A 13,797-nucleotide genomic window follows, 5' to 3' on the forward strand; every position below is an offset into this window, starting at 1 on the left:
TTTAGCTGGCTCCTAGATTCCAAGCAAATTTGTCAAACCCTGACTTACACCAGTGCTGGTGGTAATAATGCGCTCGCTGACACCAGTGCTGGTGGTTAATAATGTGTTCGCTGACACCAGTACTGTTGTTTTTGAAGTTTGAAAGTTTGCATGCTGCCCCCCATGGCATATGAAAACTTGTCTTGTGGCCCTCAGGTAATTTGAGTTTGAGACCACTGCTCTATAGTGTGTGCGTGTCACAAACCAGAGCCCTAGGTGTCATTTCTGCCTGCTGCCTGTTCCTTTTCTTCTGACAAATTTAAGGGAGGATGTAAAGCACACAGCCTGTGATGGACAGCCCTTAACTCTGTTCCTGCGTGGAGGGGGTGTATCCATTGCCTCCAATCAGAACTCAGAGCTCTCCTCACTCTGCAGTGTGTATTTTCAGCTGTCCATTCCCTTTTTTTCCCCCCACAGCTCAGACAAGTCTTACAAATTCTGCACTTTGAATGGCTGTAGAGAAGAGAAGACTGCAGATAAACAGTTACAACTCATGCAGGAGAATTTGTTTCATCTCAGTGTATCACCTGAAGCCAGTCACTTCACTGAGTATATGTAAAGGTTAACAACAGTTAAACTATGCTTTTACCAAGACAGTAGATCATTCAGATGCTCAACTGTGGACATCATCAAAAAGACATAAGCGTATGATATATCTAGCGAACATGAAAACTTATTTTTCACTTTCATGTGTGCAAATGAATGCAATTTCTTAACATGACACTAAACTCTGGCAAAGAACAAAAAATCCTATTTAAGTAGTTGTTCTTAAAGGGGTTGTAAAGTCAGAAGGTTGGTTTTATTTTAATGCCAACTTACCGGAGCTCCATCTCTGTCCTCGTGTCTCAGCTGTCTGGGACTCTCTCTCCTGATTGGCTGACACTGACATTTTTTGGGGACCAGTGACACTAATACAGAGATCAGTGCTAAAAAATATGCACCATCACTGTACTAAATGACACTGGCAGGATAGGGTGAGCAAAGGTTTAACTGTGTGCATAGCCAGTGTTTTTTTCAATACTGTGTAAGGTGCTTTTACTAGGGAAAGAGATGGAATTTATGACCTGCAGGGACACAAATTCCATCTCTTTCCTCCTATCAGAATGGCAATCAGCCTTGTGAACATAGACAGACACAGAACTGCAATCTGCCCAACGATCAGCAGGTGCCGGAGGACATTGGGTACAGTGCACCCGGCGATCAGATTCGGCTATGTGCAATCACAGTGGAAGCGAGCTGTCGGCACAAGCACCCCCTACCCTGGGAAGTCGGATCATATATAAAAACTGCTATAAGGTGGACCTTAAGTGGTTAGCAATATACATCTGCTCCAGTGTCAATGACTAGTTAAAAAGTACTCACCTTTTCTTGCCTGTGTTTCTCTTCTTTGGAAACATTGTCAGCTGGAGCTATGTCACCCACAATGCTCTCAGCCATGTCATGTACAAGAGCAAGTCGTATACACCTAAATAAAACAAATATGTCTCAACAAAAGCATGAAGTTCACACTTAAAAAAAAATATATAAAAAAAAAAAAAATACAAGAACAAAAAGTATGCGGAGACCTGAAATTAAGTCCTATATGAGCTTTACGGACATCTTATTCCAAAACCTTTAAAGGGTCACTAAAGGAAAAAAATGTTTTAGCTGAAATGACAGTTTACAGGGTATAGAGACATAATAGTTAACTGATTCATTTTAAAAAGGATTAAAAATAGATAAAAATCAATCATATAATGTGCCTGCAGTTTAGTTTCGTGTTTGCTGTTGTTTCCTGGTTCTCTGATGTACAGAGAGCCAATAGAGGGCAGTGATACTTTGTCTAAAACTCCTCAGCACCAATCCAGTTTCGTTTTACACACAGTAATCACACCTCCTTGATTAGTCACCACAGAGAGCAATCTCCCAGTACTGTGGTGATCAGGAAACAGACAACCAGGAAGTGTCCAGAACAGAGAGGATTTACAGCAACATCAAAGCAAAAACGAACAATGAGGACATGAAACCAGGACTGCAGTAAGGTAAAGGAAGCTATTTAGCTAAAAAAAAAAAAAAAAATCCTTTAGTGACCCTTTAATGTGGAGTTGGCTCTCTCTCACTCTCTCTCAGTGGTACTTATTAGGTCCATTCTTACTCTTGTTTGGCTGGCTGCTGGTTTGTTTTCTTCCACCCTCCTTCTACAAACACTATATCAGTACATCATGAATGGCATTCAGGTGGTCTCCTGAAGATGTCATTATCTGACAGAATGTGTAGGGGCGTGGACTCAGTTTGGAGAGGTCATCAAGTATAGTGGTCTTTACATATCTTGTTGTAAGCCAGCTGGAGTAATAGGATGCTCTTATCCCATTAATCTTATGTGAATGCTTTGAGCCTTTGCAATAAAAAATAAAAAAAGAGAAACACTTTATATACAGATTTACACTATTGTGGGCACATTTGTTTTTTGTTTTTATGCAAATGCATCTTGGGCACATTTTGGATCGTAAACGACTGACTAATTTAGTGCTGGAGAGGAGCTGAAATATAAACACGTTACTATGACCACTTGATTCCAGAGGGTCACAAAGCTTTGGAAAGCCTTTATTCATTTGGGTAACTGGTGGCACATTGCACAGTGGAAATGCATGAAACAGTGAAGCATGGTGAAATAGAAGTTATATACCTTACAGTACACTGGACCTTTTTGTGGCATTTTGGGACTTTTCACACACAGAGATGCATATCTGTTGGATTTAACGTGGTTCTAAAAAGGCAGGAGTTTTTTTTTTTTTTTACCTTAATGCATTCTATGCAGCTGCAAAACCCAGCCCCCCCTTATACTTAACCGAGCCCCATCTCGACCCAGCGATGTGCACGAGAGCTTTGCTCTCTGGGGGACTCTCCCTCATTGGCTGAGAAAGCAGCAGGTGCCATTGGCTTCCACTGCTGACAATCGCAGCCAGTAAGGGGGGGGGGGGGGGGGCGGGGGCGAGCGAGCACTACAAAACCACTGCACAGAGCAGGTAAGTGCAACATGTTTCTTTTTTAAGCCAAGTCTTTATTACGTTAAGAGCCCTTGGACTGTACTTTTATACATATTGAGCATCAATACATTTCTTTATGGAATTTACTGTTCGATTTTTGCATTTTATATGACTATACATTGAAACTATTTATTCATTTGGTAATATTAGATTTACACAGTGGGTGAGGCTTAGTGCAAATCGCCAATATTTATTATTCACTATACCAAACATAAGGCTAGAGGATTTGTCCTTTATTTGAATGTGGCCCTTTTATGAAAGGTAACCTTTGCCTGGGCCCTGTCTAGGATAAGGCCTAGATATTCCAGACACAGGAAAAACTGGAGGATAGAATTTGGAAATTGATTACTAAACCGAAAACCTGCAGAAACTGGATAGTCCTTGGGTTGTTTGTACATATTGCTTAAGGAGGGAGATGAATCCTCCAGCAGAAAGTAATCTAGGCAACATGGATTACCTGAGTTCCTACAAGGGAGAGAAAAGGCGAAAGCACCTTTGTGAATACTCTGGGTGCAGAAGCTAGGTCTAACAGCACAACAACATTTTAAAATGTAAGTTCACCTTGACAGAAAATCTCTAAGGTGAGCTTACATTGGACCCCATCCCCAAAGTCCAACTTGTTAGACTTTTTAGGATAGAAAGAAAAACAAAAAAAAAATGTCTCTTAATTTCTACATGGAATAAGCCCCATGATGTAGCGCTAAAATAAGGGCACAATTACTTCAGCTATTTCCTAACTTAATCACCTATCCTTGAACATTCCAAACAGTTTGTAAAGCTGGGCCATAAGGCCAACAGATCTGCAATCTCTGTCCCTTCCATAAATAAATGGAAGGGACATTGTACTCGTAATAAAAGCATATGAAGACAAATCATTTAAATGACTTTTCAGAGGGAATCGCACATCTCTATCAAGGATGTTTTATGAATTGTTGATCCAGCTAGACATTGTCCTAAACACTTGCCGACCGCCTTCCGCATATATACTGCAGCAGGGCGGCTCAGTTGCGCAAACCGGCGTTCCTGCATGTCGGTCTGTGCATGTGGTACTGCAGGAGCTCAACCGATTTATTATGCAACTGCCAATTGGTGCTGCATTTCAGTGCCATTTATCAGTGCCCATAAGTGCCATCCATCATTGCCACCTATCAGTGCCCATCAGTCAAACTGTCACATGAAATTAAAAATAAGTATCAGTACTTGGTCTTAAAAAGTGGTCTCGGGACAACCCCAATATTAAATTTGCATTCTTGGGTTTAAATATCCCATAAACCTGACATTTAACCAGTTTTCTACCTTTGGTGTGTTACGCACGTCCATAAAATCTCCTCCTCTGTAAACAAGGCATCTTCTGTAAGCCCAGGAGACAGCCTGTAATCTGTCATCTCGCCGGTTCCCTCCCGTGCACAGCCCCGTGAGACCCGTTGTCTGTAGAAAGAGGAGCTCCGAATCCTACGATTGGGAGCCAGTCAGAAGTCTTCTTTACTGAATGATCACTCTGACAGCCAATTAGACCCCTTTCACACTGGGGCGGGAGGCGCGGTGGTGGTAAAACGCTGCTAATTTTGTGGCGCTATTCGGCCGCTAGCGGGGTGCGGTTTTACCCCCCCGCGCACGCTAGTGGTTGAGAAAGGGTTTGAACCGCCCGCAATGCGCCTCTGCAGAGACGCATTGCCGGCGGTATAGGCGCGGTGTCCCATCAATTTCAAGGGCAGGAGCGGTGAAGGAGCGGTCTACACACCACTCCAAAGATGCGGATAGCAGGACTTTTTTTTTTTGTCCTGCCTCGGGCTTTCACACTGGAGAAACAGCAGCCGCTCTTTCAGGTTGGTTTGCAGGCGCTATTTTTTGCGCAATAGCGCCTGCAAACCGCCCCAGTGTGAAAGGGGTCTTACAGAGATTATTCAGTGTAACATTTGTAAACATTAACAAAAGTAACACACTAGCTGTCTTATCTCCTTTTTCTGACAGACAGCAATGGTGAGCGACAGAGCTGCAGCTAACACAGAAGAATATTTATTGTGTGAACAGGGAATTCATTACCTTCTAATTAACCAGGAAATGCCCTTATTTTACTATTTGACTCATTCATTTCAATAGATCACACTGTACAAGAACCATTAAACCGTTTCATCTCCAGTTTAATGTTTCTATTTTAAATTATTTGTTGGTAAATGTAAATATTATACCAATATATATATATATATATATATATATATATATATATATATATATATATATATATATATATATATATATATATACACACATACACACACACATACATACATATACACACACACACACACACACTGTAATTGTTAAAGAGTAACTCCACTTTTGTTTATAAAAAAAACCCTGTCTAGGTGTTGTGTGTACATTACAAGGATTTTGACAAACTTTGTTGCAGATGCCTACCTTTTGTTATTCTGAAGTAATCGCTGTGTGTTTCGCTGTGCCATGTGTAGAACTGAATCTAATAGGAGTGGTTTCATAATTATCAATCACTTCTGGAGGAAAATTGCAGGGTCTGCATCCCTTTAGATGTAATTTCCTTGTGGTAGAAACTCGCCAATAATTAATTTTTTTGTTGCAGGGGATGCTAGTGCCGATGCCATCACTGGGTCTCTGTACTTCCCTAAGCAATGCAGACAGATCATGGCTGGCAGGGTGCATTTTACTGCACGGTCATCTTTAAATATGTATTGATACAATAACATACCTGTCTCTATTTAATGTCTTGTCCTCTGCTACCATTGCCATAACTGCCATCCTATACATATGATCTGAGACACTTTCTGGCTTCTTCACTTGGCTGTATACCCATCCTGTCCTTGGTGTTCTCTGCAGAAGAAAAAAAAAAAAGAAAAAAAAAAGCCACTTAGTCTGCAACAACTTGGTAAGAAAAAGGTGAGACATGGTCATGACAAAGTAGTTTGAAACTGATAAGGCCTATGCAAATTTTAGCTAAAGACAATATAAGAAAATATTCAAGTTATTTTTATTTTATGGTTGTGTCTCATAATACTTTGTTTTCATGTTTCCAAGTGTTTTCAGCACACTAATAGTTGCAGCTACACTCAGCTGTTAACACGTTCCTGAAACAAGCAATGGCAAGAAGAATGCAGAGAGAGGGGTACGTCGGCCTTTGTGGATAAAACAGGCAGTGCGTGTTTATGGACCATTTAGTGGGTAAAGGCATAGGCTGCTTTTTTGAATAGGATTCATGTTGCACCCATATTTAGGAAACAATGTGAAGCACAGTCCCATGCACCAGCACTCTAAACTAACCACTTCCTATAACAGTTCTAAGCGTTCTTTTTTTTTTTTAATTCAGCATGGCTGTGCATGGCTCCACTCACAGGGATCAATGAATGATCATGAAAATACTACAAGTCAAGTACAGCAGCTGGGTGTTAATGTCACCCTACTTGTGGTCCATTTACCCACTTAACATTCTTACCTTGGTATGGACTTGGGGGTAAAAAATACAAAACCCTGTGCATTGCACCCACAATAACTGCATTTTAATTTGCGGTGACTAACTCACAGGTAGACCAAAAATGCCACTCTCCCAGCTTTTTGTAGTGAACAAGAGACCTCAGAGAATTGCTTACCTTAATCCTGGAGTCTTCTCTCTGGTTGTGACGACCAGTCCCAGAAAGCCCTCAGCTGATGTCATTACATACAATGCAGAACAAGCGGCCAATACTAAAACTGCATGATTAAATCGTAAAAAAAAATTGTGATCTCGATTCAATTCCACGATTCATACAGTGCAGAGACATTCTCTGCTCACTCACTGCTGTAAAAAAAAAAAAATGGGCACTGACTGGCAACATGGGCACTGACTGAAGTGATGCCCAGCAATGCCATCAGTGCCACTCATGAGTGTCCATCAGTGCCACCTCATCGGTGCCCATAATTGAAGAAGAAAACTTACTTAGTTACAAAAAAAAAAAAAATTACAGAAAAAAATAAAAAACTTATTTTTTTTCAAAATTTTGGGTCTTTTTTTAGTTGTTGTGCAAAAAATAAAAATCCCAGAGGTGATCAAATACCACCAAAAGAAAGCTCTGTTTGTGGAAACAAAATTATAAAAATTTCATTTGGGTAAAGTGTAGCATGACCGCGCAATTGTCATTCAAATTGCGACAGCGCTGAAAGCTGAAAATTGGCTTGGGCAGGAAGGTGCGCAAGTGCCTGGTATGGAAGTGGTTAAAGTTTTTAATATTTGTGTAAATGCATAGCGTCCTGCGGGTTAATACAATTCGGTGACAAGTAGGTCCAGACTACAGTCTCCAATATCTTACACAAAATGGCGGCGGAGACTGTATAAATCTTCTGACCAAAAAATAAATAAAAAAATCACACCAAAAATGGCCGCCGTCTATATGCACTAGATCACTTGGACTTCGGTCCTCAATACCACACCAAATATGGCCGCCGTAAGGTAAATAAGACGCAATGTGTTTTTTGTGACGAATAGGAAGTGGTAGTGACGCTCTGCATGCTCCACAACAGTGTTTCTCAACCTTTTTTCAGTCAAGGCACCCTTTAAAATTATGGACAGTCTCGAGGCACCCCTTTCTAAAATGTAAACAACTATTCTAATAGCTTTACATAATGCAGCAACATCCACGCGTAGGACATCCAACGTTAGAGGTGATTTATTCTTCCAAAGCAAATACATTTTTGCACACTGGTATTGACTAGTATTCCAATGTTTCTCTTCTCCCTCAGATCAGTTTCTCCCCATCAGTCTGCTAATGTCACCCCAGTGCTGGGGGAGAGGGGCACAAGAAGGACAAACAAGAATGCTGTTGAGGCAAAAGACATCCTCCTTATTAACTGATGATGTCATGGGTAAATTAGGATGCCAGTGTCAGGTCGTAATGGTGCATAATGAAAACCCCTGGCTTTGTTTAACTAAAAGGCAGGCTTGATCCACCTGAGAGAATGTATACAATTTTTGATAAATTTTTAGGCATTTTGCAGAGGCACCACTGAAGAAACTTCAAGGCACCTGGGCACCCTGGTTGAAAAAGGCTGCTCCAGAAGATGTCAGGTCGACGAAAGCGGTCGAGCGATTTGACAGAACATCACAACACTTCTGTTTCTATGCATGTCCGCATGAAATGCTTTGTTTGATCTTGCCCACATGCGAGTACCCATTTTTTTTATAAAATTGCTTTGACCAAGTTTTCTATTCTGCTCCTTTGAATTTTCTCATCACTGTGGTCGAAAACGAATGTCGATTTGACCCCATTAACCACTTCCCTACCGGCCCATAGTAAAATGACGTCCACAAAGAACCTCTGCCGTTCAGAGTGGACGTCATATGACGTCCTGGGCTTTGTGGGGGGGATATTTGAATGATGCCTGCAGCTAGAGGCATCATTCAGATATCCTTCTAAACTGCCGGCGATTCTGCACAACGTAAGAACGATCATAGCGGCGGTTCCGCCGCTAGATCGTTCTTACAGGCGGCGGGAGGGGACATCCCCCCCCTCCCGCCGCCATCTGGTGCTTCTCCGGGCTCTCCCGTGCCATCGGGGGCCCGGAGAACGAATCGTCCGGCGCTCGCAGGAAGCATAGAGATGACTGGTGACCAGATAGTCACCAGTCATCTCTATGACCGTCGGAGGACCCGGGCGCGATGTGATGACGTCACGCCCGGGTAACCGTAAGTAAACAAAGCCGCGATTGCGGCTGCTAAGCAACAGCAAGCATGAGATCGGTGAATTTTTTTTCACCGATTTCATGCTTTCCAGCCTGGAGGAGAGATGTGGGGTCTTATTGACCCCGCATCTCTCCATAAAGAGTACCTGTCACACACATTCCTATTACAAGGGATGTTTACATTCCTTGTAATAGGAATAAAAGTGATCAAAAAAAAAAAAAAATTAAAAAAAGTGTAAAAAAAGAAATATATATAAAAAAAAAGAAATAAATATATATAAAAAAAAAAAAAGAAATAAAATTTATTTTTTTAACGCCCCTGTCCCCGGTAGCTTGCGCGCAGAAGCGAACGCACACGCAAGTCCCGCCGACATATGTAAACGCCGTTTAAACCACATATGTGAGGTATCGCCGCGTGCGTTAGAGTGCCAGCAACAATTCTAGCACTAGATCTCCTCTGTAAATCTAAACTGGTAACCTGTAAAAAATTTCAAATCGTTGCCTATGGAGATTTTTAAGTACCGAAGTTTGGCGCCATTCCATGAGTGTGCGCAATTTTAAAGTGTGACATGTTAGGTATCTATTTACTCGGTGTAACATCATCTTTCCTATTTTACAAAAAAAATGGGCTAACTTTACTGTTTTTTAATTTTTTTAATTCATGAAACAATTTTTTTCCAAAAAAAAGGCGTTTGAAAAATTATTGCGCAAATACCGTGCAAAATAAAAGGTTTCAATGACCGTCGTTTTATTCCCTAGGGTGTCTGCTAAAAAAAACATATATAATGTTTGGGGGTTCTGCGTAATTTTCTAGCAAAAAAAATATGATTTGTACATGTAGGAGAGAAGTGCCTGAATAGGCCTGGTATGGAAGTGTGTATAACTGCCCTGTATGGAAGAGGTTAAAGATTAGAAAAATCGAACAAACATTCTTAACATTAAATTTTATTTTGAAGAAAGACATTGTTTTTGTATGGCCAGCATACAATATATTACAGTTCAGTCTGACAAACAATCTTTAATATATTTTTTTCTTTAAATAAAAAAAATTGATCAGAGTCTGATATTTTCCAGATTCAACCTCTAAGGCCGCGTACACACGGTCGGTCCAAACCGATGAAAACGGCCTGAGCCCTGGTTCACACTGGGTACGATTTGGAACGATTTGAGATGCGATTTGACATGTCAAATCGCATCTCAAATCGGCGGCAATTGTCGGCAATGGCACTGTCCTAATCAGTGCGACGCCGCATCTGCGATTTCAAAAAGTAGTTCCTGTACTACTTTTTGCAATTTCGGGCCGCGATTTACATTAAATGTCGGCCGAAATCGCGGCAAAATCGCGGCCGCGAAATCGCGGTAAAAATCGCGCATTTTACCGCGATTTTGAATTCGCAGCAGTGTGAACCTAGGCTGAAGTCCAGTTTCATCGGTCCAAACCGACTGTGTGTACGGCCCATCGGTCTGTTATCCTTCGGACAAAAATTATAGAACTTGCTTTAAAATCGAACCGATGGACGGCTGACCATCGGTCCAAACCAATGGTTAGTACACAAAAGCATCGGTTCAAAACCCGCGCATGCTCAGAATCAAGTTGACGCATGCTTGGAAGCATTGAACTTCGTTTTTTTTCAGCACGTCGTGTGTTGTACGTCACTGCGTTCTGACCTGATTGTTTTTTGAACTGATGGTGTGTATGCACATCAGACCATCGGTCTGCTTCAGCTGTGAAGCGATGAAAACAGTCCGTCGGACCATTCTCATCGGTTTGGACCGGTCGTGTGTACGCGGCCTAATAGTATACAGTACATCTCTTCTGTCTGTTATTCCCAGAGTGGATAAGAGGTTTTTCTCCTTTAGGCCCCTTTCACACTTACGGATCCCGTGAGGCTCCGTTTCTTTAACATACGCTTGCTCAGCAGGGATCACTCCGTTGCTCCCCGCTGAGCCGGCAGATGACAGGGCGGTCCCTGCACACTGTGCAGGGACTGCCCTGTCAGATCTCCGCTCTCCTCTATGGGGGGGATAGGATGAACACGGACCGTCTGTCCGTGTTCATCCGATCCGATGACGGATGGAAAAATAGGATTTACCTTCGTCTCCAGAAACAGAGCATAGCGGAAACTGATGAGATCGGTGTCGGATAATCCACAATCCCATAGGGATTAATGTATGTCCCTTTCTAATCTGAAAACGGATGGGTGAAAAACGGACATACGGTCCGCATGTGTGAAAGGGCCTTAAGGCTACTATCACACTGAGGCGCTTTGCAGGCGCTAGAACGCTAAAAGTAGCACCTGCAAAGCACCCTGAAAGAGCCTTTCCTTTCACTCCAGGATGAAAGCCTGAGGGCTTACACACTGGAGCGGTGCACTGGCAGAACAGTAAAGAAAAAAAAAGTCCTGCTAGCTGCATATTTGAGGTGTTGTAGGAGCGGTGAATACACCGCTCCTACAGCGCCTCTGCCCATTGAAATCAATGGGCAGCAGCGCCGAAAAAGCGGCGATTTGCTTGTGTATTTAACCCCTTTTTTGGCCGCTAGCGGGGGTTAAAAGCACCCCGCTAGTGGGCGAATAGCACCGCAAAAATGATGGTAAAGCGCCACTAAAAATGGCGGCGCTTTACCGCCGATGCCCCCACCACCCCTGTGTGAAAGTAGCCTAACCATATAGTTGGTTATTTATATTTACCCCAGCATATAAGTATTTAAGATTTTTTATTTTTTTTTAAACTTTACATATTAACCACTTCCATACCGGGCCTATTCTGGCACTCCTCTCCTACATGTAAAAAAAAAAATCAAAATTTTTGCTAGAAAATGCGTTTTTTCATTAATTTAAAAAAAAAAAAAAATTAGCCCAGTTTTATATAATGTGAAAGATGATGTTACGCCGAGTAAATAGATACCAAACATGTCACGCTTTAAAATTGAGCACACTCATGGAATGGCGCCAAACTTCGAAACTTAAAAATCTCCATAGGCGTCACATCATTTTTTTTTTTTTACAGTTACCAGTTTCAAATTACAGAAGGAGGTCTAGTGCTAGAATTGTTGCTTGCGCTCATACGCACGCGGCGATACCTCATGTGTGGTTTGACTGGCATTTACATATGTGGGCGGGACTTACGTGTGCTTTTGCGTCTGAGCGCGAGCTACCGGGGCATTTAAAAAAACACTTTCTCTTTTACATTTTTTTTTCTAATCATCTAAAAACATCCCTTGTAATAGGAATCTATTGTGACAGGTCCTCTTTATGGAGAGATGCAGGGTCAATAAGACCCCACCATTTCTCCTCCAGGCTAAAAAACATGAGATAAACAACCGCGACCCAGACATGACGTCATAACGCCACACCCGGGCCTCCAGCGGAAATCTCTATGGTCATCCGGCGGCGGCCGATTCTTTCTCCGAGTACCCGATTGGAGCCCGGGGAAGCACCGGATGGCGTCGGGAGGGGTGCCCCCTCCTGTCGCCTGTAAAAAAGATCAAGTGGTGGAATTGTCGCTATGATCATTTTTATGGTGCACAGAATTGCCGGCTGAAAACAAGAATATCTGAATGATGCCTGTAGCTGGAAGGGGTTAACTGAATTATAAACCACTTTTTTTTAAGATTATCCAATTAATCGAAACGATAATCAGCCAACTAATCGATTATGAAAATAATCGTTAGTTGCAGCCCTAATTCACACCTGCATGCATTTTTAGTGCTTTTTGCAGATTTGCACTACAGTCCATTGAACATGGTTTCCTATGGAACAGGTTCTGTAGTGCAAATCTGCAAAAAGCACTAAATGCATAGGTGTGAACCCAGGCCCAATCCTTTTTTGCCCCAGTCCCTTGACCCAGTTTAGCCCAGACTCCACCCCGATGCATACTTACCTCAATCTAACCTTAGCGGTCTCCCCTTTTTTGGGGGGGGGGGGTTTAAAGCGGTTGTATACCCCGCTTTCACATTTTTACCTACAAAAAATGTGAAAGCGGTAAAATGAATATCTCCTAATCCTGCACAGTTTAGAAGATTTCATCTTGCATGCGCTCTGAAAGTCTGCCGGATGCTGACCACAGATGATTGCCCACTTAGGGGACAGCTCCCTTGCAGGTTTTGCACATGTGTGGCTTCGGATCCTAATCCAAATACACCCAAACTCATCACTATTGGTCAGTGTCCTGGTAGTGCCTGTGCAGTAGAGCCTCACTAACTTCTATACCAAGAATTGTACAGCAAGATGTAAACAAAGGCTGGTTGTTGTAGATGGCTTGAAGAATGGGGGGCTAGGCTGGGTCAGGGGACAATAGAGAGGTGCACTTTGTTACAAGGACAGAGCTGGGCTTTTACTAAAAGGGTGTCAACAATTGCCATTAATCAGAACACATGCCCTGTGAGCTCCTTCCTGTGCTCATTATAGAGAGCAGTACATATCTCTCATAGCACCGAAGCTGGGGCAGTCTATACACACAAGGCTCCCTCTGTTACCTTTAGCTGTCCTATAAACTTCATAAACTGTAAGAGATTCCTTCCAGAGCCGGCTGCAGCCATCGCACCTCGCTTTACGGTACAATACACACTGCTGAAAAGATGCCTGGGAACTAGTCCTCGTCATGTGACCGTGTCATGTGACCGTATCATGTGACCAGGAGATGATGGGAGGGGTCACACGTGGTAGAGAAGTGAGCCGAGAAAGCGATGTGCTGGGGCTATGCTAATGAGAAACTATTCACTCATGTGCTGTCTGCTTACATTGCGTGCGGCTTTATAGAGGGGAAGATGTAACGGGGGTCCGATATGGGAGGTGTACTGATAGTAGTGATGGGACTAGTGGGGTGCACTGTGACATCATGTGATAGGATAAGTGGGTGCAAAGTGACGTGATGAGGCAAAGGCATATTTGGAACCTTCAGAACCTAGAGCTCCCCTTTACATCAGGGTCATCAGAATTCCCCTTACACCAGACTCCATTAAACACTTTAGATCACAGTCCACAGAGTTCCCCTTTACATCAGACTCCAGAGTTCCCCTTTACATTATATTACAAAGTTCCCCCTTACA

The 13,797-nt window shown here is 42.5% G+C and overlaps 1 protein-coding gene across 1 annotated transcript in view; it reads right to left on the reverse strand.

The window, feature by feature from the left end:
* Positions 1-13,330, reverse strand: part of HDDC2 (HD domain containing 2) — a 31,219-nt gene extending 17,889 nt beyond the window's left edge. The window contains exons 1-3 of the mRNA XM_040350364.1: positions 13,225-13,330; positions 5,788-5,909; positions 1,402-1,504 (exon numbers count right to left, since the gene is read on the reverse strand). Of these exons, the coding sequence (XP_040206298.1) occupies positions 1,402-1,504; positions 5,788-5,909; positions 13,225-13,287 (288 nt within the window). The 5' untranslated portion in view covers positions 13,288-13,330. The remainder of the gene's footprint in view (positions 1-1,401; positions 1,505-5,787; positions 5,910-13,224) is intronic.
* Between the last annotated feature and the right edge of the window lie 467 nt (positions 13,331-13,797).

This window comes from Rana temporaria, chromosome 4 (genome assembly GCF_905171775.1).
Source record: "Rana temporaria chromosome 4, aRanTem1.1, whole genome shotgun sequence".
Lineage (NCBI taxonomy): Eukaryota > Metazoa > Chordata > Amphibia > Anura > Ranidae > Rana > Rana temporaria.